General features: G+C 43.4%; 1 protein-coding gene across 1 annotated transcript in view; it reads left to right on the forward strand.

Annotated features, from left to right (window-relative positions):
- Positions 1-1,031: 1,031 nt before the first annotated feature.
- CDHR3 (cadherin related family member 3) overlaps positions 1,032-21,667 on the forward strand; it is a 74,516-nt gene continuing 53,880 nt past the window's right edge. The window contains exons 1-3 of the mRNA XM_026648903.1: positions 1,032-1,214; positions 15,419-15,533; positions 18,659-18,861. Coding sequence (XP_026504688.1) covers positions 1,032-1,214; positions 15,419-15,533; positions 18,659-18,861 — 501 coding nt within the window. The remainder of the gene's footprint in view (positions 1,215-15,418; positions 15,534-18,658; positions 18,862-21,667) is intronic.

Below are 21,667 nucleotides of genomic sequence, written 5' to 3' on the forward strand. Positions count from 1 at the left end.
TTTTAATTTAAATTAGAAATGGATTCTTGGAATCAGAAGTTTGAGTTATTACTGACTACTCCGCTCAATGATCTTACAAATTATGTATGTATGACACTACTGGTGTAGATGTTAGCTTAAATTCCCTGCTTGAGGGGATATATCATCTTACAAAGAAATTCTTTTTTTGGCACCTTTATCATCACCATCACCCCTTGTTATTGAGGAAAACAGATCAATGAATGAAAAGGAAAAGGAGGAGAAGAGCTTTCCCATAATTATAACAAGAGAATTTTTCATTTTCAGATTTCCCAGTATGAACTCCTCATCCATAGCTATTCCCTGACTGCCTACAGGTCTTTAGGATTATTATTTATTCAGTACTGCTAGTGTGCTTGACACTGTGCAAATATAGAAGATACTCACGTGGGCCAGCTGCCAGGATTTTGTAGGTGTTAGCTGCAGTGTTAGCATCTTTAAGTAACTGTTTGAGACTGTCTTTAAAACAGAGAAGCTTATCCACCATGCCAATATGAACCTTCCGTAGTTGACTATAGGAGCTAATGTTTGGAAAGATGTACCAGTGCAGTTTAATTTAATCAAAGATAGCAGCAGTACATCATAGCTTTGAATGATCAAAACCTTTAATAGTAAATACAATCTTTACAGTTCTAATGTGGAAAATTTTCTTAAGGAAGGCATTACACAGGCTGCTTTGACACTTACAGAGTCAAGATTTACAACCACAAGGCAACATGGCTTGCATGACTGCCTGATATTCTTTAAAGCTGGTGTCCTTTTGAAGTCCAAGATCTTTCTCTAAACACATTTGTTGGGCCTGCCAAAGACAGTGCATGCTTTGTTAACCTGGATGGTGATTTCAGCATCCATACAAAAAAGCATTGTCAGATACAACACTTCCCAAGTGGCATCACTGATGAAAATTTCTGCTCAGTGAAGGGATGGGCAGATGGAGCTTGTCAGAGCAAGTCTGTCTTTTCTTCATCTAACAGTAAGAAAGTTGATTGTTGCTATATTAAAATGAGTTACCAATGCGTGGAGTTCCTGCTCAGACTGAGCAACAAGAACAGCATCCTAAGGAGGTCGAGCTGTTTGGAAACTTTAGTTTTTCCTTCAGGCGTGATAGACTGGAGAATTTACCTTATCGCACTTGGATGTCGTTTTCTGCCTGGAGCTTGTTGGTGGATTCAGCATTAACTGCAGCAGTGAAACAGGTAAAGTGCAGACACACATCCTTGCTTGACATCTGTCCTGATCTGACAGATAACCACTGTAACTGATCCTTTCAGACATATCCTGATGGAATGAATGGATGATAGCAACAAGCCTATCTAGGTAGCACTTCCTGAAAGGATGACACAACATCTTTCCAGTAACATGCTTACAAGCCTTAGTTAGATCAACGCAAGCCATCTATAGTATTGTTCACCTGCTCTTTTCTGAAGTTACTGGAGAATAAAGATCATGTTTGTGATACAATATTCTGTTCAGAAACCACGTTGGCTTTCAAAAGAACACGTTTGGTACATGTTCCACAGAAGGAGACAAAAAATGGATTCTTCCCACTGCTTTGTCAGGAATAGCTACATTTTTATAGACATTGGGGGGAGTTAACTTATTTTACTTAGCTTAGAAATGATTAATGTCTCACGGGTTTGAAAGTTGATTCAACTCAAATTTGTTGGCTCTATGTTCCATATAGGAGGAACTGTGCAGAAATCAGAGAAGGGAAGAGATAAGTTCTAATTAACAAATAAATACAATCAATATGTACTAGATATAGAGCCCTACTTGTTGGAGAGTCGTTTCATTTTGGGCAGGTAGAACATACATAAGAACATAAGAACGGCCGTACTGGGTCAGACCAAAGGTCCATCCAGCCCAGTATCCTGTCTACCGACAGTGGCCAATGCCAGGTGCCCCAGAGGGAGTGAACCTAACAGGTAATGATCAAGTGATCTCTCTCCTGCCATCCATCTCCACCCTCTGACAAACAGAGGCTAGGGACACCATTCCTTACCCATCGTGGCTAATAGCCATTAATGGACTTAACCTCCATGAATTTATCCAGTTCTCTTTTAAACGCTGTTATAGTCCTAGCCTTCACAACCTCCTCAGGTAAGGAGTTCCACAAGTTGACTGTGCGCCATGTGAGGAAGAACTTCCTTTTATTTGTTTTAAACCTGCTGCCTATTAATTTCATTTGGTGACCCCTAGTTCTTGTATTATGGGAATAAGTAAATAACTTTTCCTTATCCACTTTCTCCACATCACTCATAATTTTATATACCTCTATCATATCCCCCCTTAGTCTCCTCTTTTCCAAGCTGAAAAGTCCTAGCCTCTTTAATCTCTCCTCATATGGGACCCTTCCCAAACCCCTAATCCCGTAGGGTGTGTGCGTGCGTGTGTGTGTGTGTAAACTCATCTTCCCCTAACAAACTAAGCATTTTTTAAATTAAATGAAAAAAAAAGGTTTACATTTTGAGGAAAAATGTTAATCAACTATAATTTTAGGAAGCCAATAATGTATATTCATGTAGTTCACCCATCCCTAAAAGAGAAGTTTTGGAAACAAATATTTGGCAACAGATTCAATTTACCAGCAGCAATCCGGCTAATCTGGGAGGACTGAGTTACTTTCTTCCAACTGAGTAAATTCTTTCTCATTTGTTTTAAGAATGGAATGGAATTTATATCAAAATGTTTAGCTGGGGGATGATGATTAACCCTCATAATACTTCACAGAGTATATAGTCCAGGGGTGGGCAAAGTATGGCCCGCGGGCCGGATCTGGCCTGTCATGGCTTTGGATCCTGCCCACGGGATTGCCACCCCTGTGGCCCCGCGGGCCCCGCACTGCTCCCAGAAGCGGCCGGCACCACCTCCTTGCAGCCCCTGGGTAAGGGGGGGGGCAGAGAGCTCTGTGCGCTGCCCTCGCCTGCAGGCACCCCCCCCCCCGCAGCTCCCATTGGCTGGGAACGGGGAACCGCGGCCAATGGGAGCTTTGGGGGTGGTACTCGCAGGCAAGGGCAGCATGCGGAACCCTCTGCCCCCTTTCCCCCAGGGGCCACAGGAACGTGGTGCCGTCTGCTTCCGGGAGAGGCGCGGCGTGGGGCCAGGGCAGGCAGGGAGCCTGCCTTAGCCTCGCTGCATGCCACTGCCACCCCAGAGCCACTCCAGGTAAGTGGCGCTGGGCTGGAGCCCGTACACCGAACCCCTCCTGCACCCCGCACCCCAACCCTCTGCCGCACCCCTCCTGCATCCCAACCCCCTTCCCTGAGCCCTCTGCCACACTCCAACCCCCTGCCCTGAGCCCCCTGACGCAACTCACACCCTCCTGCACCCCAACCCCCTGCCCTGAGTCCCCTGCCGGACCCTGCACCCTCCTGCACCCCAACCCCCTGCCCTGAGCCCCCTCCCATACCCCGCACCCTCTTGCCCCCCAACTTCCTGCCCTGATCCCCCTCCCGCACTCCCTACCCCCTCCTGCACCCCAACCCCCGCCCTGAGCCCCCTTGTACACCTGCACCCCTCCTGCACCCCAACCCCTTGCCCTGAGCCCCTTCCTGCACACCGCACACCACACCCCCTCCCACACCCTTTACTCCCTCCGCACCCCAACTCCCTGCGCCAGCCCTACATTCATGGCCCTGCATGCAATTTCCCCACCAAGATGTGGCCTTTGGGCCAAAAAGTTTGCTCACCCCTGATATAGTCCCATTTAAATGGAAGGGTACTATGTATGTTAGGTTTTGAGAATTACATTGAAATCCAGAGACACTGGTATACTCCTGTATTTCCCCACAAAGGAGGGGAATAGCAGAGGCTGCAAGGTTAACAATCATAAATGGAAGAAGTGAGGTTCTTATGCTCCCAATACTTCTGTTAGTCTTAAAGGTGCCACAGGACCCTCTGTTGCTTTAATCATAAATGAGACATTAATACCAATTTGTGGCCTGTCCCTCCACTCTCATAATCATTACCTCAGATCCTTTGGACACATGTGCCTGAAATGTTTTAGTGGTTTTGCAGTTACTGATACACCTACTTTTTTTTTAAGTATTTGAAAAAATGATGCCCTGCATTAGTAACAATTGAAGTGGGTGTTGCTTAGATGCTATGGTGGTAAATAAATAGATAAGTATAGAACATCTTTTTTGCCTGCACTGAAGACAGTTCAGCCAATAGAGCAATCCAACTGGCTGAACATTCTGGAGTCTCTTTTCATTTGAGAAGAGATGCAGCATTACATTTAACAAGTGCTCCATTTTCACTAGAGGTGGGAAACTTATTTATGCATTACATTTATTTCTTAGCTTTACAAAAATGTGCATATCCTGGGGCAGATCATAAGCTAATCTAAACTTCAGTGGAGCTATGACACATTCTACCAGCTGAGGGTCTGCCCCCATATTTCTCTAAGAGCCTAATCCAAAGCCTAGTGAAGTCAATGAGAGTCTTCACTGGGTGCTAGATCAGGCCCTAAGCAAATATATAAACATTTAAATACCCTAATTACATAACAAATCGAACCAGTGTCAAAAATCCTCTGCCACCCACTCAGAATGCACCAAACTATCTAGTCCAGCCCTTACCTCAGGCAAAAAGCCTGAGCAAACAGATGGGCCTAGCAATATTTACCAGAGGTCAACAAGCTCAGGCTCTGTCAGACCATGGGGATGAAGCAAATTCCAACATTGGTCATCAGCTCCCTGACATTTATATTTAGGGAAGCTGTTAGTTCAAGCATCTTAGCCATTGGGGAGTACATGAGGGAAGAGAGGGTTTTGTAATATATTAATAATCTCTCCCCTGCCTGTCCTTCACATATTCTCTGTTTGGAAGACACTAGGACCTTTCACCTGCAGTTCATGGCATGTTGCAAAAAAATTCTGACCGCTCCCCTCCCCCTCAAACCCACAGAAGAGACGGACAATGGAGTCCTTATATACTATATAGAAGTGGTATTACACCCATTAGCTAAACATTTCTTCATTTCTTTGGTGGTTTATGATACATGTTTTGTGTCATACTCAAAGTCCTTCCCAAGGTGGGAGAAATTCCAGAATAGGACTTACCTTTGACTATGTCAATAACAAATTTTTATATACATGTATGTGACTTTCTCAGCTTCTTGTTTAATTTGAGTTCATTCATTTTCATTCTTTCCCACAACACAGTTGGGCTGTATCTGTGATTTGAATTTTGTTTTTACATTATTATTGGACAGAAACAGGAGTCAAACCACAACCCCCGAACAGTACCATACCACACCCCAAAGATATTGGTGGTGCACTGAAGTGAATTTAAAGCAGCATACACAAAAAAAATTACATTATTAGCTAGAAGATCTGGATATTGTTTGCAACTGTAAGTTTTAACTGCTAAATTTATTTATTTTCTAATTGTTTCAAAAGCGACAAAGGTATTTACCTCTAGGTTCCACCGCTTTGAATCTGGTTCAGATTCATAATGACAGAAAATCATTACAATCTGGCACATATTTGGTCGCCTATTTAAATGAGCTGATAGTCTCGGTCAAGTATCTCAGACATTGGTCCATATTAAAAAAAAAATCATAATTAGCTCAACTCAGAGGCAAACGTTGAATGAACAGGGGCACTGAACTACCATCTCACCCTTACAAGGGATCTCTTTAGGTCAGATCTAATTGGTGGGACAGTGTGGGGAAGTTTATATTGCTGCTGCCCATGGTGTTTTTTCTTTCTCTGTATAAATGCTAGTGTTGTTACTCTGGCAGCTTTCATAAATGGTAAATGCAATGCAGAATATCTATATCTATCTCTATATATGTAATTATTTTTTAAATATAGTCAGTGAGTCTACTCGTGTCAATAAGTGCTCGCCAACACAGTTAAATTCAGGAAAATAGAGTGATATATATTTTACCTACCAATAAACAGACCCACGAGAACGATTGCAAACCCAGCAATGGACAATATAGATATATGATCAGTAAATGGTAGCCTTTGTGTCAAACTAGGCACAGAAAGGTCAGGCTCACATAATTCTCAATGCAATTTACTAACATTTTATGTGTTTTTTATGTTTTAATAGCTCAAGGGATGTGTGGCTGAAGAACACCCGAGCAACCACACTGGTCTCTTTTGCAATGCCTTCTCTCTCAGCTTCCATCACCTGGTATATTTTTTTTAAATGAGAAAAGTGTAAAACTTTCTAGAAAGATATTTATGCAAAGGACTCTAAGCACAATGTTGTCTCTGGTGCATTTTTAATGTGATCTGTAACATTTGTCTAAAATGTACCGTGTGACTATTTTTTCTGTGTTGGATTTCTGTGCGGCACTAGATGGCAATATTCCCTCAGCTCCAAAAACAGAGTCATGGCAAGAGAGTGTAGCACAGGATTAAATTCTGCCCTCACTTACCCAGAGGCAGTTCTGTTTACACCGATGGGGTTTTATGTATGATATCAGAATTTGGTCCAAAGAGGTTTCCCTCTTTCTTCATATTCATTCATCTAGCTTCAGACTTTACAACTCTCAGAACATTACTTGAACAAATAGTATGTAGCAATAAGAGCTGCTGTTTCATTACAAAAGCTTGGTCTCATAATATTTGCACCAAAAACTTCCACTGGAGAGGCATGTCTTCATCCAGAATATCACTCTTGCTTTCCTGCTGCATTTTAAATATTGATCTTGAGATGGAATAAGTCACACTCACTCCTCCAATAGAGCTTTGCCTCATGTCATCTGAACCTGGATCACTTCTTCACTCAGACTTGCTCTCAGTTACACCAGCATAATCGGAGTTACTCCCCTGACTAGCATGGGGCAGCTCTGCATTCACACCAGTGTAATTAAGAGCAGACATTTTTTTCTTTTTATATATTTAATTGATTTTTTTTCTCCCCAAGAATAAATGGAGAACAGAAAAAAGTCAAAAGAACAGAAAAATTAAAGAAAGGGGAAAGAGGAAAGGAGGATGACATCTTGGTTTTCATCTGCTATGAATTAATCAAAGGTTCCTAAAAAGTTAAACCAAATCTTTTCAAATTTGCCAGAGATCCCTCTGGATTTTATTTCTAGAGGTGAACCCTAGCCATGGAGTTTGTGGGCAAGGAAGTTGGATGCAGTGTTCACATTTGTCCCTATCTCCACTTCTTTACATAATTAAGATTCTACTTGCCTCAGGATCACTTTTTTAGGGCCCAGTCCTGCTCCCATTGAAGTTGCGTTTTGTCATTGACCTCAATGTATCTATTAAATACATCAGAGAGATAAATACTAGTGAGGGAGAAGAGTTATTTAAGTTAAGTACCAATGTGGACACAAGAACAAATAGATATAAACTGGCCATCAAGAAGTTTAGGCTTGAAATTAGATAAAGGTTTCTAACCATCAAAGGAGTGAAGTTCTGGAACAGCCTTCCAAGCAGTGGGGGCAAAAAACCTAAGTGACTTCAAGACTGAACTTGATAAATTTATGGAGGGGATGATATGATGAGACTGCCTACAATGGCATGTAGCTGATCTATGACTGCTAGGAGCAAATATCTCCACTATCCGGTGATGGGACACTAGATGGGGTGGGGTCTGAGTTACTACAGAGAATTATTTCCCAGGTGTCTGGCTGGTGGGTCTTGCCCACATGCTCATGGTCTAACTGATCACCATATTTGGGGTTGAGAAGGAATTTTTCCTTGCGTCAGATTGGCAGAGATCCTTGGGGTTGTTTTTTTTGTGTGTGTGTGCCTTCCTCTGCAGCATGGGGCATGGATCATTTGCAGGTTTAAAAAATTAGTGCAAATGGTGGATTCTCTGTAACTTGAAGTCTTTAAATCATGATTTGAGGACTCCGGTAACTCAGCCAGAGATTATGGGGCTATTACAGAAGTGGGTGGATGAGGTTCTGTGGCCTGCAATGTGCAGGAGGTCAGACTAGATGATCATGACGGTCCCGTCTCACCTTAAAGTCTATAAGTCTAATGAGAGCTGGCATATTATTTGTTTCCGGTGGGACACACAATCTGTTAGAATTCATAGGAAGAGGCACAGTCCCTGCCCAGAGACCTTACAATATAATGGCCAGTTTGTGGCCTGGATTGTGCAGCAGCACAACAAAGTGTAAGGTTCTCCCCTTATTCCCTTGCACTAGTTACCTAGTTTGATCATAAGTGGCAGCACAGGGAGGCCTCCATAAGGCTGCTACGTCCCCACTTACCCTCCTTGTGCAAGTAGGTGGGACATGCCAGGCAGTGGACGAAATCTTGGTTCCTTCCCCGCAACATGCCAGTTAGTATCAGTGTGCTTAGGAAAATCGGCTGCACCAGGTACAGGGAGTGGCAGAGTCCTCAGAGTCACAGTCTGCCTCCAGTCTGCTCCAAAGGAAGGGAAAACTTGCTGCCCCTTGCTGGTGGCTTGTGGCAAAGCACAATCAAGGCCTAAAGTGATAAGATAAACAGACAGAGGGTAGGGGGAACAGGGAACAAAGCACAAAGGAAGTGGTCAAGGTGGTGACTGGACATGGTAACATAATGCCTGATTAAAAAATAAAGCAAACAAAACTGTGTTAAGATATGTAGGCCCAGCTGCTGAACTGTGCCTCTCAGGAAACATAGCCCCAGGAGCAGCAGGGAAGAAATAGGCAAAGATGGCTTTACTGCCCCCACTGAACTTGCCAGGAGCTGGTTCAGTCCTCAGCATAAGCTGTAGCAATCCAAGAATAATTGAGCCCAAAAAACTGTAGACATGCCTCTTCTTCCCACAACAAATCCATTCCCACCCCCACGCTGCCCAGGGACCCAACCGCATGCTGTCCAGGGAACCCCTTCACCCCCCTGTTTGTGCTGGGGAAACTGGGCTGCTTTCCAGCCCCATTGTGCTGCCAAAGTGGTGTAAAGGGGCCAGAATGCAGCCCAAATGAGTTGGCCTTCAAGTGGAATTGAATGCAGAAAGAATCATGGCCTTGGCTTTTCTGTACACGAAGAGTGGTGTGAAGATGGCTGTGGGGCTAGAGGATAAATTCATGTCAAAGTGACATCACTGGCTGGGGGACAACAGGGAAAGATACCAGGCTGGATACGCAGGGAGGAGCAGAGCTACGCAGGGCCTTGAAGGCAAGGACAAGAAGTTTGAATTTGGTGTGGTAGAGGAAAGGGAGCCAATGGAAGGAACAAAAAGCAGAATGACACCGTCAGATTGACAGGCAAGGAAGATGACTTTAGCAAGTGTTCTCTGGGTTGGAATGGAGGACAGGTCTCAAGGAGGCTACAGAGGGGGAGCTTGCTGTAATCAAGGGAGGAGGAGCTGGGCAAGAGGTTTAGTTGTAGGAGTAGAAAAGTGGCACTAAGAGCATGCATGTCATTTTCAGCTGGTGCTTCAAGAGGCACAATCCCCCACAAGTCAATGAAGCTCTGGACCATCTTCAACACAGGGCTGTGCCTATCAGGCACAATTGAGCCTTTAGGATGGTTGGGGAAAGGTTTGGGTTGTGACTTATTTTAAGGGAACTTGTTTTCCCGGTCTTATGATAAAAATAATATTTTCCACTTCTATAACCTTTCCAACCAAGGACCCCAACATGCTAACAAACTTTAATGAATTAAGTCTCACAGCAGTCCTGTGAGGCAGTGATGTATCATTCTCCCTATTTAATAGGTGAAGAAACTTTGCATAAAGAAGTTGTGACTTGCCTATGGTTACACAGTCAGTCTGTGGCATAGGCAGGAATGGGGAACCCAGAACTCCCAACTGCTAATCCTCTACTAGGTCACACTCTGTTCTGCTAAATACAATGCAAACTATTTCACAGATGACAAAGGAAAATATTCTTGCTGTGTTAAAATACCCTGTAAATTTATTTAATTTAATATTTTACATGCAAAATATAATTTCATAATAGAAGAGACTATTTATTTTGTTCCTTGTGGGATAGGAAGTTGTTTGACCATGCCATGCATCACCTTACGTACATAGAAACCTTAGAGGTTTCTGTACCAGGAATTATACAGTGCTTTCTTCCTTGTGACATTTGTATCATTCGCTACTTCAAAGGGACGTTTGTATATTTACAAATCTTATCAGCTCAGGAGGCTAAACAATTATAGCAATAAATAAACTATTAATATGCAGCAAGTGCTGTAGCATGATGTACAGAGGATTGCCACATGGATTTAGAATCATAGAATCATAGAATATCAGGGTTGGAAGGGACCTCAGGAGATCATCTAGTCCAACTCCCTGCTCAAAGCAGGACCAATCCCCAACTAAATCATCCCAGCCAGGGCTTTGTCAAGCCTGACCTTAAAAACTTCTAAGGGAGGAGATTCCACCACCTCCTTAGGTAACCCATTCCAGTGCTTCACCACCCTCCTTGTGAAAAAGTTTTTCCTAATATCCACCCTAAACCTCCCCCACTGAGACCATTACTCCTTGTTCTGTCACCTGGTACCACTGAGAACAGTCTAGATCCATCCTCTTTGGAACCCCCTTTCAGGTAGTTGAAAGCAGCTATCAAATCCCCCCTCATTCTTCTCTTCTCTACAGACTAAATAATCTCAGTTCCCACAGCCTCTCCTCATAAATCATGTGCTCCAGCCCCCTAATCATTTTTGTTGCCCTCCGCTGGACTCTTTCCAATTTAACCCTGATTTAATGGCCACGGGATTTAGTGGAAAGACTTCAATTGACTTCAGTGTGTTTTGGACCAGGCCTTTTGTTGCCTTTAGATTTTAAGACAAATCAAACAGTCACATATCAAGTCACACTCATGACTGATATGGTCATCAGTGGGAATTCCATATAGATGCTGAACGCACAGTGTATGTTCAAATATTTTTATTGTGCACTACAGGATCTGTATCTTTAAAAAAATCTTTATATACTTTTTGAAGATCAGGAGCCACAAATCACCAAGTCATTGTTGCCACATCTGTTCTAGTTAAGGTGGATTAATTTTGAAATTTATGTTTCATTAAAACAGTTAAAAAAAAATCTGAAACCAGCACAGAAACTCCTCCTGAAACATATTTCTCAGTGATGTGCCCCTGACATGCATGGTGTTTTAGAAGGAGCATTTTTCCCGGTATGAGCTTGGGGCTGGGAGCTAAGAGCTCCAGGTATGCTGCTGACTTGCTGTGTGGCCTTGGGTGAGTCACTTGACCTCTCTGAATGGCTGTGAGTCTACAGTGCTGCCAGCGATCCAGCACCAATGTAGTGGGTTTTGTGGAAATTGCTCTGGCTGGGCTTCTGAGTCAGGCTCAGCCTGTTCGCCTTACCCTGGGAGTCCATTGTATGCCCCTCAGGGGCGGGATCAAGGTCTCCCGGCTAGGCATTCCTGCTGCAGTTTCAGGAGTCATTCCTGAAGTCTGCTGCTTAGGGCAATCTGACTCCTCCCCCACCTCACAGGATTTCTTCCCTTTTAAAGGCCTCCTCCCTATCATGAATGATCGACAGGACCGGAGATATGGGGGGCTATCCCTATCTTCAGGGGCACTCTGGCACCTCCCTCATCTGTGTGGGGTCTATACACTCCATCACACAGCACCCCTGGGAACCTGTTTGCTTGGGCTGTTCCCTTCCACATAATAAAATCAATACAACCAGTCCATACTTTTAATTAAAATTGTGAGAGGGGATGCAGAGGGAGGACGAAGCAGGAGGAAAAGAAGGGATGCAGAATCATTTTGAAATCCTTTATGCAGCTCTCTCTCTCTTTTTCATATGAAAGGAATGAAGCCAGCTGTATCTATATTTATTTGGATTCATATGAAACACCTAGTTAGATTTCATTGACATCAGACACACTATGTGAGACACAATCTTAATTTACATATTATTTAGAGCAGATACAAGGAGAAATTTTCAGCTAGATGAGAATCAAATGAAAATTTTGTGTGAGCTCTTGGTGCTGGCTGTCAGAGTACTGTTTTAATGTTTTAGGAAAAAAATTATCAAGGCATCTAATAGAAAACTATTACAGTTTTTAAGAGGAGGGAGATGAAGATAAAAACTGATTAAGTAAGTTACCAAAACTGTCATTGTAATAACAATAATAAATATTCCCTGATGGCTATGAATCAAGTTTGCAAAAGTCTCTCACTTATTTAGGAGCCGTGGCTACCTAAATTTCAACGGACAATTATCACAGCAAGTACAAAATGTCCTCTTCCCTAGAGTAGTCTTAGAAACAGAAAAGTAAACTGACTCAGAGAGTGTCATTGCAATGCCTGAAGAGCAGCAGGATGAAATTCAATAAAGACAAGTGCAAAGTACTTCACTTAGGAAGGAAAAATTAAATGCACAACTACAAAAAGGGGAATATGTGTCTAGGTGGTAGGATTGCTGAAAAGGATGTGGGAGTTATAGTGGGTCAAAAATGGCATATGAGTCAACTATGTAATGCAGCTTCAAAAAAGGCAAGTGTTCTGGGGTGCATTAACAGGAATGTTGTATGTAAGACATGGGAGGTATTTGTCTTGCTTGACTCACCACTAGTGAGTTGTGTTCCCTGTAAGCTGCGCAGTTGGGTGGCCGCCCAGCAGAGATTCAAGTGCTGTGCAGTTGATTATCAGAGCCATGCACACCCAGCCGGCAGCGTGTGTTCAGGTGCCCCTCCTGACTGCCCCTGATGCTTTGCAGCCATGTTGCTCCTGTAACTGCTCTGGGACCCTCCTGCTGGCTGTGCAGAGTGGGGGGTGGGGTGGGAGGAAGGAGGGTGCTGATGTCAGGGTGTGCCCCTCTCTTGTACTCCATCTCCACAGAGCAGGGTAGAGGGGACAGGACTCAGGACTCGCAGCAGCTCTGAGGTGAGGTCTGAACAAGCCTTCAGGTGAGTGCGTGCCTTAAAGAGACAGCGCACGGTCTCTCAGAGACTTCCCCAGCAGCCAGCACACAATCTCCCTGTCCTTGGTATTCCTCTTGCTTCTAATGTATTTATAGAATGTTTTCTTGTTACCCTTTATGTCTCTAGCTAGTTTAATCTCATTTTGTGCCTTGGCCTTTCTAATTTTGTCCCTATATACTTGGGTTATTTGTTTATATTAATTCTTTGTAATTTGACCTATTTTCCATTTTTTGTAGGACTCTTTTTTGAGTTTCAGATCATTGAAGATCTCCTGGTTAAGCCAGGGTGGTTTCTTGCCATACTCCCTATCTTTCCTGTGCAGTGGGATAGTTTGCTTTTGTGCCCTTAATAATGTCTCTTTGAAAAACTGCCAACTCTTTTGAACTGCTTTTCCCCTTAGATTTGCTTCCCATGGGATCTTACCTACCAACTCCCTGAGTTTTCTAAAGTCTGCTTTCTTGAAATCCATTATCTTTATTGTGCTGTTTTCCCTCTATCATTCCTTAGAATCATGAACTCTATTTTTTCATGATCACTTTCACCCAAACTGCCTTCCACTTTCGAATTCTCAACCAGTTCCTCCCTATTTGTAAAATCAAATCTAGAACAGCCTCTCCCCTAGTAGCTTTCTCCACCTTCTGAAATAAATAATGGTCTCCAATACATTCCAAGGACTTATTGGATAATCTGAGCCCTGCTGTGTTATTTTCCCAACAGATGTCTGGGTAGTTGAGGTCCTCCATAACCACTAAGTCCCGTGCTTTGGATATTTTTTTTAGTTTTTCATAAAAAGCCTCATCCACCACTTCTTCCTGATAGGTGGTCTGTAGTAGACCCCTACCATGACATCACCCTTGTTTTTGCCCCTTTTATCCTTACCCAGAGACTTTCAACAAGTCTGTCTCCTATTTCCATCTCAACCTCAGTCTAGTGTATACATTTTTTATATATAAGGCAACACCTCCTCCTTTCATCCCCTTCACTCATTTCCTCCTGCATATGTTCCTCCTGTTTGACCTCTTCTTTTGTCCATCCATCGCTCGCCTCTCTGCACACAGTCCCACACTGTGCCCAGTACTTGCACTCCTTTCCTTTCCCTGCTCACTAAACTATCTCCCTCTACACACTCACGTTCTCTGCTCAAACACACTTGTCCCAGGAGGCTTGTCAGTGACAAAATGACAACCCTGGAAACATATTGAAAGAGCAAACAAATACCAACCACCCAAGGGTTTGTTTTTCACAAAGCATTCAAATAATAGGCTTTTGCACTGAGGAGAGGCCTATCTGAGCAGTAGCAGATTACCGCATGGGCCTACAGGGCCCGTGCCCACGGGCCCTGGTCAATTTGGGGCCCTTGGAAAAAAATCTCCCCTTGCCATGGCCCCAGGGCTGGAGGAGCTCTCACTCCTCGCCATGGCCCCAGAGCAATGTCAGGGGCACAGAGCTTCTCTGGTCTTGGGGCTGCAGTGGTGTACTGGTGGAAAGGAGTGAGCGGGGGTGGGACTGTGGGGGAAGGAGCGGAATGGGATAGGGCTATGGGAGGAATGGGGGTGAGGCTGCAGGGGAAGGGGTAGAACGGGGTGTGGCTTTGGGTGGGGCCGCAGGCAGAAGGGGTGGGACATGGGCAGGACAGCAAGTGGAAGGGTGGGACGGGACCATGGTTCTGGTGCCAGGGCCTCCCCAGTTGCTCTGGCCCAGGGCCCCAGGAGACATTAATCCACTGCTGTGCCTGAGGGAAGGCCCTAAAATTTTAAGCAGATATAAATACCAAATTCCATTCCAACCCAGGTCTCCCAAATCCCAATACTGTGCTCTGACCACAAGACTAGATTGTCTCATTGAAAGATGTGTAACCAGGTTACTCTTATTTTTTCTTTGTAACAGAATATGAAAGGTTTGATGTGTGAGGAGAAGTCTGATTTATGTAACTGTGCACATGAGCACTGATCTATTGTTGGCAACAGGATCTGTGTGGGCATTCAGACAAAGGAAGAACCAAACAGGCTCAAGTATATATTTATAAAAGAGAGAAAATAAAGGACAAAAGTTATGACACAGAGCTCGGGGGGAGGCGGACAGGGGGACCTGCTCATGCCATTGCAGAACAGAGGCAAGGAAAGAGCCCTGTGCTCTCAAAAGCAATACTGATACAAGTGAGTGCACACTAGAGGGTTTTGTGAGAATGGATATACCAGTATAACTAGAGTGGCAAAACCCTTCTAGTATAGACAAGTCCTAAATGACTCTGACACCCCAGAACACGTGTGAAACACACTGTCAGCATCGGGAAACATGCAATGCTGCACCAAGTATTGTCCCTGGTCTCTAGAGAGAGAGCACCTCATTCCTCAGAATTATCAAGCCAGCATTGTATTAGCTATTCCCCCCCCCCCCTTCTTTGTCATTCTAAAAGGATTGCAGTTTAAGGGATATTGTATGGTATGTCAGCAAGGAGCAGTCCACTGAACAGCAAACAAGCTGATGGTGTTTAGAAACTCCCTTAGATACGGCAGAACCTTTGTTTGATTTCTTACTGGACAGCATGACAAGGAAGAAAAATTTAGGTGGAGCTGAAGCAGACAGAGGCAAATAAGACCCAGATCTTCCTTCAGTTCACATCCTAGGACTATGGATGGCAGGATTCTAGGGAAAAGGCAGAATATTTTTCTTCTTTTGGTTTTATTAGGAAGAATATCTGGTAAGAACACAATTTTATTCAACTGCTAAATTTAAATCATTCTTGTCTGTTATAGTTTCTCTTAAGGGACCTAAATTATATTTTTGAGATCAGAACTTTTGACAAAAGAATTCAAGGAACAGCTGTTTTGTTACTGAACTGCAGTGAGCCATGGAGATGCATCAGTATAATTGTCAGGAGATTTCAGCCCATTGTGATGATGTATATAACATTACAATAATATTATGCTGGATGCCGCCACGCTCCAGAATAATGTCCACTGTTCAAGGTGAGAGTATTGAGGGGGGAAAGCAGGTGAATTTTCAAAGAAGCAAAGTCAGTTCACTTTAGGCAGCTCCAGGCTTTGTTCATATTTCATTTGTGGGTTAATTGAATTTAAAAAAAAAAACAAAAAAAAATTGGAGGAGTTTTTAAAATTACATGAACTTGAGCTATGCTTGTAGCAAGTTTTAAGAAGACCTTGCCATAAAGACATGTATAGAGCCCAGTTCTCCACCACCTTAAACCTTGTGTAAATGGTAATGTTTTATACCCTCTTCTGATCTGGTAGCTTTTAAAACACTCATTTACACTAAAAATCAGACTGGTAGTGTTTTATAGCCACTTTGCACAGATGTAAATGACTGTATCAGGTGCAAAGCGATAAGAATCAGGCCAGTAGAATTTAGACTTTTTTTCTAGGTTGATGTTAGTGGTAACTTTAACAGTTGGTGAATTAAAAAGCAACCAATCAAATAACCTCCCCACAAAACCCAGACCATGGCATGTTAGCTTGGCTATATCAGTATTTGGGTTCAGCATGAAAGCATTACAGACACACAAAGAATAGACATTCTAACAAGCAGCAAAGAAGAATGGATTGCTTACTGCAGAAGTTTCTTAAACTGTTGTCCGTGGACCATTAAGCACTTGCTGGTGCTTGCAGAGAGCTGGCTGGTCACACATTGCTGGCTCTCCTCCTTTTTTCTAGTCACTAAATTGTTTTAAAAACAGTGTTGCCAACTCTCACAAGTCTCATGATATTTTCCCCCTGTAAGTCCCAACTGCTTTACTCTGTAGATTGCATGAGGATCTCAGCTTTCAAGAGAGTAAAATTTGAGTGTACCGTAAAGGCTCAGAAATCAGAAGGCAAAGCAAGAGATCTCGATATATATATATATATATATATATATATATATATATAAAAGAAATTCATAATTTTTAAGTTAGTCTTGTGATTTTTTGTGGGCCCAAACTCAATGTTTGGGGTTGGCAATGCTAATAATATATTAAATTCTTTCCTAATACTACTATTCTTGATGAGCAATTGCTGTAATTGTCAGAGGGATGTTTTGTGCTCCTAAATGGGAAAGCAGGTGGTTCATTGGTTTCTGAATGAGGAGGGAGTAGGATCATGAATAAGAAGATAGTAACCTGTCACACTCTGTTGCAATGTGGTCTGAAAAATCTAATTAACCCTGATTTAAAAGAATTATGCCTGAATAAACATTTCTTATTCAGCTCATGAAAACTGTAAGAGGTTAATATAAATGTAGGAACCCATCTCTCATCTGTCACTCTAGAAAACATTATAAATACATTTATCTTCACTGACTTTAAAAATACTTTTCCTTAATAAGTTGTGGCGTGCTTAAAGGAAGTGTACTGTCTCAGATACAGTCAGTGTCAGATTCTGTATTAGAACATATGTTACAAAAGCACCCCAGCTGTAAGCACACATCCCTAGAGAGCCCAGAGCCTGGCTCCATTAACAAGGGGCTCACATGGAGCTCTTTTAAATCACTGTTCTCTGCTAGTTCCAACAAGGGACCTCCAGAGCTAAAAGCAGGAGCCTCACAGCTTGATCCAGATTCTCAAGCCAAGAGCTGCAATTGAGTCACATTCTCTGAGGATTGGGAAGAGAGTGGGACTTGGAACACACTCACTCAGGGGCTGCAGAGCACTATTTAAAGTGGGGGGAGTCATAAATTTCTTCTTCCTCCCCCACCTGAGCCTCCTCTTCCCCTCTTAGATGCCCTCAACTGCCACCAGCAGGCTGACCCCCCTGGCCCAGAAGCCCCTATGTCCCGTTCCCTCCCCCCGAAAAAATCTGAGTGACTGGCATCATGACCTGGTGCATGGCATCACAGACACGTTTTTTTTTTTAATGTTGGCCCAGGTCCTGGTCCTGAATGGATTGCAATGCATTAGCAGTATCTTGCAAGGTGCTAACTACGCTGGAGGGTTGAGATTACATTGAACTTTTCTGGAGCTGCTCAGCACCTTGAAGAACTGGCCCTGCCTTCTCTTCTGTTAATTTATGACAAGACATATTGGAAAGGGAAGGGGAGTGTCACCTCTTGAGAACAGAATTCACAAAAGAATTCTAAACACCTTTTAGTCACTCACACTTGCTTGTCTGACTTTATTTTTAATGTGATTCAGTGCAGACAGGCAGCAGCAGAGGGTGGTGACTGATAGGAAACATATATTTCTAGCTATCATATGAATACAAGCAATGTAGTAACAATAAAAATAACAGGAGTACTTGTGGCACCTTAGAGACTAACAAATTTATTAGAGCATAAGCTTTCGTGGGCTACAACCCACTTCTTCGGATGCATAACAGTTGCAGGAGTTGGTGAAGAAAACTTCTAAGCTTATCTACCAGCTTAGCTTTGGTCCGCTGCCACCATCACAAGAATTCCCTCCCTGGGAAGCCTTGAGAAACCTTTCACCAATTCCCTGGTGAACACAGATCCAAACCCCCTTGGATCTTAAAACAAGGAGAAATTAACCATCCCCCCTCCTTCCTCCCACCCTCCTTTCACCAACTCCTGTTATTTTTGCGGATACAGACTAACACGGCTGCTACTCTGAAACCTGTAGTAACAATACTGCCTTAACATCAGTAACTTGCAGTGGCAGGACCACAGCATTTAAACAGAAAATAAATGGTTTGAGTCTCCTTTCACTTGCATGGGTTCGACAGCTGTGTAACATCACAATTCATATCAGCATGAGAGGAATATCAGGTCATTTGTGTTCACAGCACATGGCAGAAGGTGTGTGCTCTGTGTCCCAGCTAACATTCACAGAGACGGCTTAACAGAAGTGTAATTTTACTTTCCTTTTCAAATTTGCAGGGGGGAAAACGCTGTCACTTAATGGCTTGCCTGCTACAGGCAATGTGACAGAAAATTCTTCAGCTCATATTTTGGTTTATACGTTTAGTGTTATTTTATCACCATCACCTTCTGAAGTGGCTTCAGGATATCCTTTAATAATAAACTCAAATCCACTTACAAAAGCTTTTCGGATTGATCCTGGAGCTACGCATACTTACAAGGTAAGTTTTCAATTCAGATTGGGCAATGTGTTTAGTCTGTAGACTGATACTTACTCTTTGGATTACTGAGAGCTGATATTGGTACAGTATTTATTCATGTATCATTTAACTGTAAGAGTTGCAAAAGCAGATCAAGGTATCTATTACAGGAAATTCAACTCTTATAGCACATGAATAGCTGATAGTGATTCCAGCCTTTTGATTGGTGCAGGGGAAAAACCAAACACCACATTTGTTCTATGTATCACAGAAGACATTGTTTTAAAAAATGCTAAGGTGAATAAAAGCACCCGGGGCCTGATTCTGATTTTACTTACCCCCATGTGGATTAGGGTGATGTAAATTCAGAATCAGGCCCCATTGAATCCAACTTGTTGCACTATAACAGAATCTTACTAACTCACCTTAATGGGAAGATCGTCAGCCTCAGGCCTGGTCTACACTACGACTTTAATTCGGATTTAGCTGCTTTAATCCGAATTAATCCTTAACCCGTCCACACAACGGAGCCAGTTACTTCGAATTAAAGGGCACTTAAAATCGATTTCTGTACTCCACCCCGACGAGCGGAGTAGCACCAAAATCGATTTTGTAAATTCGAATTAGGGGTAGTGTGGCCGCACACCACCGAATTACTGTGGTTAAAATTAATGGGGTAGTGTGGCCGCACACCACCGAATTAATGTGGTTAAAAACCGAATTAATGTGCTTAGTGTGGCCGCGCACAATCGAATTTATACAATCTGTTTCCCAAATTCGAATTATCTAAATTCGAATTAATCTCGTAGTGTAGACGTACCCTCACTTAACAGCTGAATCCAGTTTCATCAGCTCCTTGAAGGCTCCCTCAGTACTGAGGAATCCTTGGGCAGCATAGAGCTGCCATAGGGATGGTTCGCCACCCTCCTGGCTGCTGATGCAGATGGTATGTTTGGGGAAGGGAGGTATAGCTGGGGCCCCAGATATCCTCAGTTACTGGCAGGGCCCTTAGGGGCAGGGCCGGCTCCAGCTTTTTTGCCGCCCCAAGTGGTGAAGGAAAAAAAAAAAGAAAAAGAAAAACCCAATTGAGCGGCTGCCGAATTGCCGCTGAAGACTGAAGCTGGGCGATGGAGCTGCCACCGAAGAGGAAGCGGAAGGAAGGAAGGACCCGTCGCTGAATTGCCGCCGCAGACCCGGACGTGCTGCCCCAACAACCGACGGACTGCCGCCCCTTTCTATTGGCTGCCCCAGGCACCTGCTTCCTTCGCTGGTGCCTGGAGCTGGCCCTGCTTGGGGGCTCTGCACAGCAGCACAGCTGGAACAAGCTAGAGCAGTTCTCAGGGTTCCCTAACTTACTGGAGGGCAGTACAGATCAGCTGCAGGATCTGAGGGACAACAAGTTAACAAAGCAGAAAGGTGAAGCAACGCCAGATTGAGGCCTGGTTTACCCCTAAAAAATAGATTGACCTAGCTTTATCGCTCAGGGCTGTGAAAATTTTCACACCCTCTGTGATGTAGTTAGGTCGACCTAATCCTCATGGTAGATGCAGCTAGATCAATGAAGAATTCTTCCATCAACCTAGCTACTGCCTCTCCAAGAGGTGGATTACCTACATCGATGGAAAATAGGGTGACCAGACATCCTGATATTAGGAGCTTTATCTTATATAGGCAGCTATATCCCCCCACCACTGAAAAAAAGTGTCTTGATTTTTCACACTTGCTATCTGCTCACCCTAAAGGGAAAACCCCCTTCTGTAGATGTATGAAGCATCTACACTGCTGAACCATACCTGTGCTGCTGTAGTGTAGATGTGCCCTAAAATCTGTCCCAATGACTCCATTGTGAATTACTAAATTCTGCAAACTAGCAGGCAAGTGAACAAACATGATTTAAAAATCTAGGATGATGCAGCACAAATGTAATTAGCTTATTTACTTGACAAGCATAGTTAGTGTTAATTATTTATGCTATTGCGTAGTATTCTAATGAACGTTTAGTACCTTATTTTGTAAAAGTAATGAACTCCTAGTATTGAGATGCCCCAGAACTACACTCTACTATTAGAGTCTTTGCTGAGATATGGGGAAAGGCTGTTTTCATGCATGAATTATGGGGGCTGACAATTAGAACCTTGCTTTGTGAAGCACATTTCTTCCCATTGCAACAATCCTAAAACCATGAGATTCTTTTGGGAATTTCTGAGGAGGCCACAGTCATTGATAAATGAACCCCTTTTATGTGTACCATTCCTGCTTGATTTCCTTTCCACACTACAGGCTACACTTTTAAAGTCAAAGTAGTCTGCGTTATTACCCACCTAGGCTTAGGTCAAAGCGCAATCGCACTATTGAGCTTTTAGTGTGCGTCAGCAGGTCCCCCAGGACATTGAATGCGTGGCATGCTAGTGTAGATTAGTGTACACCCCAGCTTGCCCACGTATTATTTGCACAGACAAGCCCTTAGTCTTAAGGGAATATTCCCATTCAGCAGAGGGCATTTGGAATAACTGAAAACTATATCGGTTGGCTGAAGCTCCCTTGATGGTGGTGTGATGATACTTGTTCTCTGTTTTCACTGCCCTCTGCTGCAGTGGTGTGAGACTGGGAGGAAAGCATAGGGAGATTCTTACCTACCCTCCATCACAGAACAAAAGCAGCAGAGCAGGTTCCCCACACATTATGCAGGAACATGCTAGCCCATGCACCAAGTCTCCTGCTTTGAGCAGTGTATAGCTGAGAGTATATCTGGTCTCCCCCTCTCCAGGCCCACAGCTGGCAAGAGCACATACTGCTATCAGCAGCAATCGGTAGTTGGAGGTAGAAT

Source organism: Terrapene carolina, unplaced genomic scaffold, assembly GCF_002925995.2.
Source record: "Terrapene carolina triunguis isolate 2854851 unplaced genomic scaffold, T_m_triunguis-2.0 Scaffold68, whole genome shotgun sequence".
In the NCBI taxonomy this organism is placed as follows: Eukaryota; Metazoa; Chordata; order Testudines; family Emydidae; genus Terrapene; species Terrapene triunguis.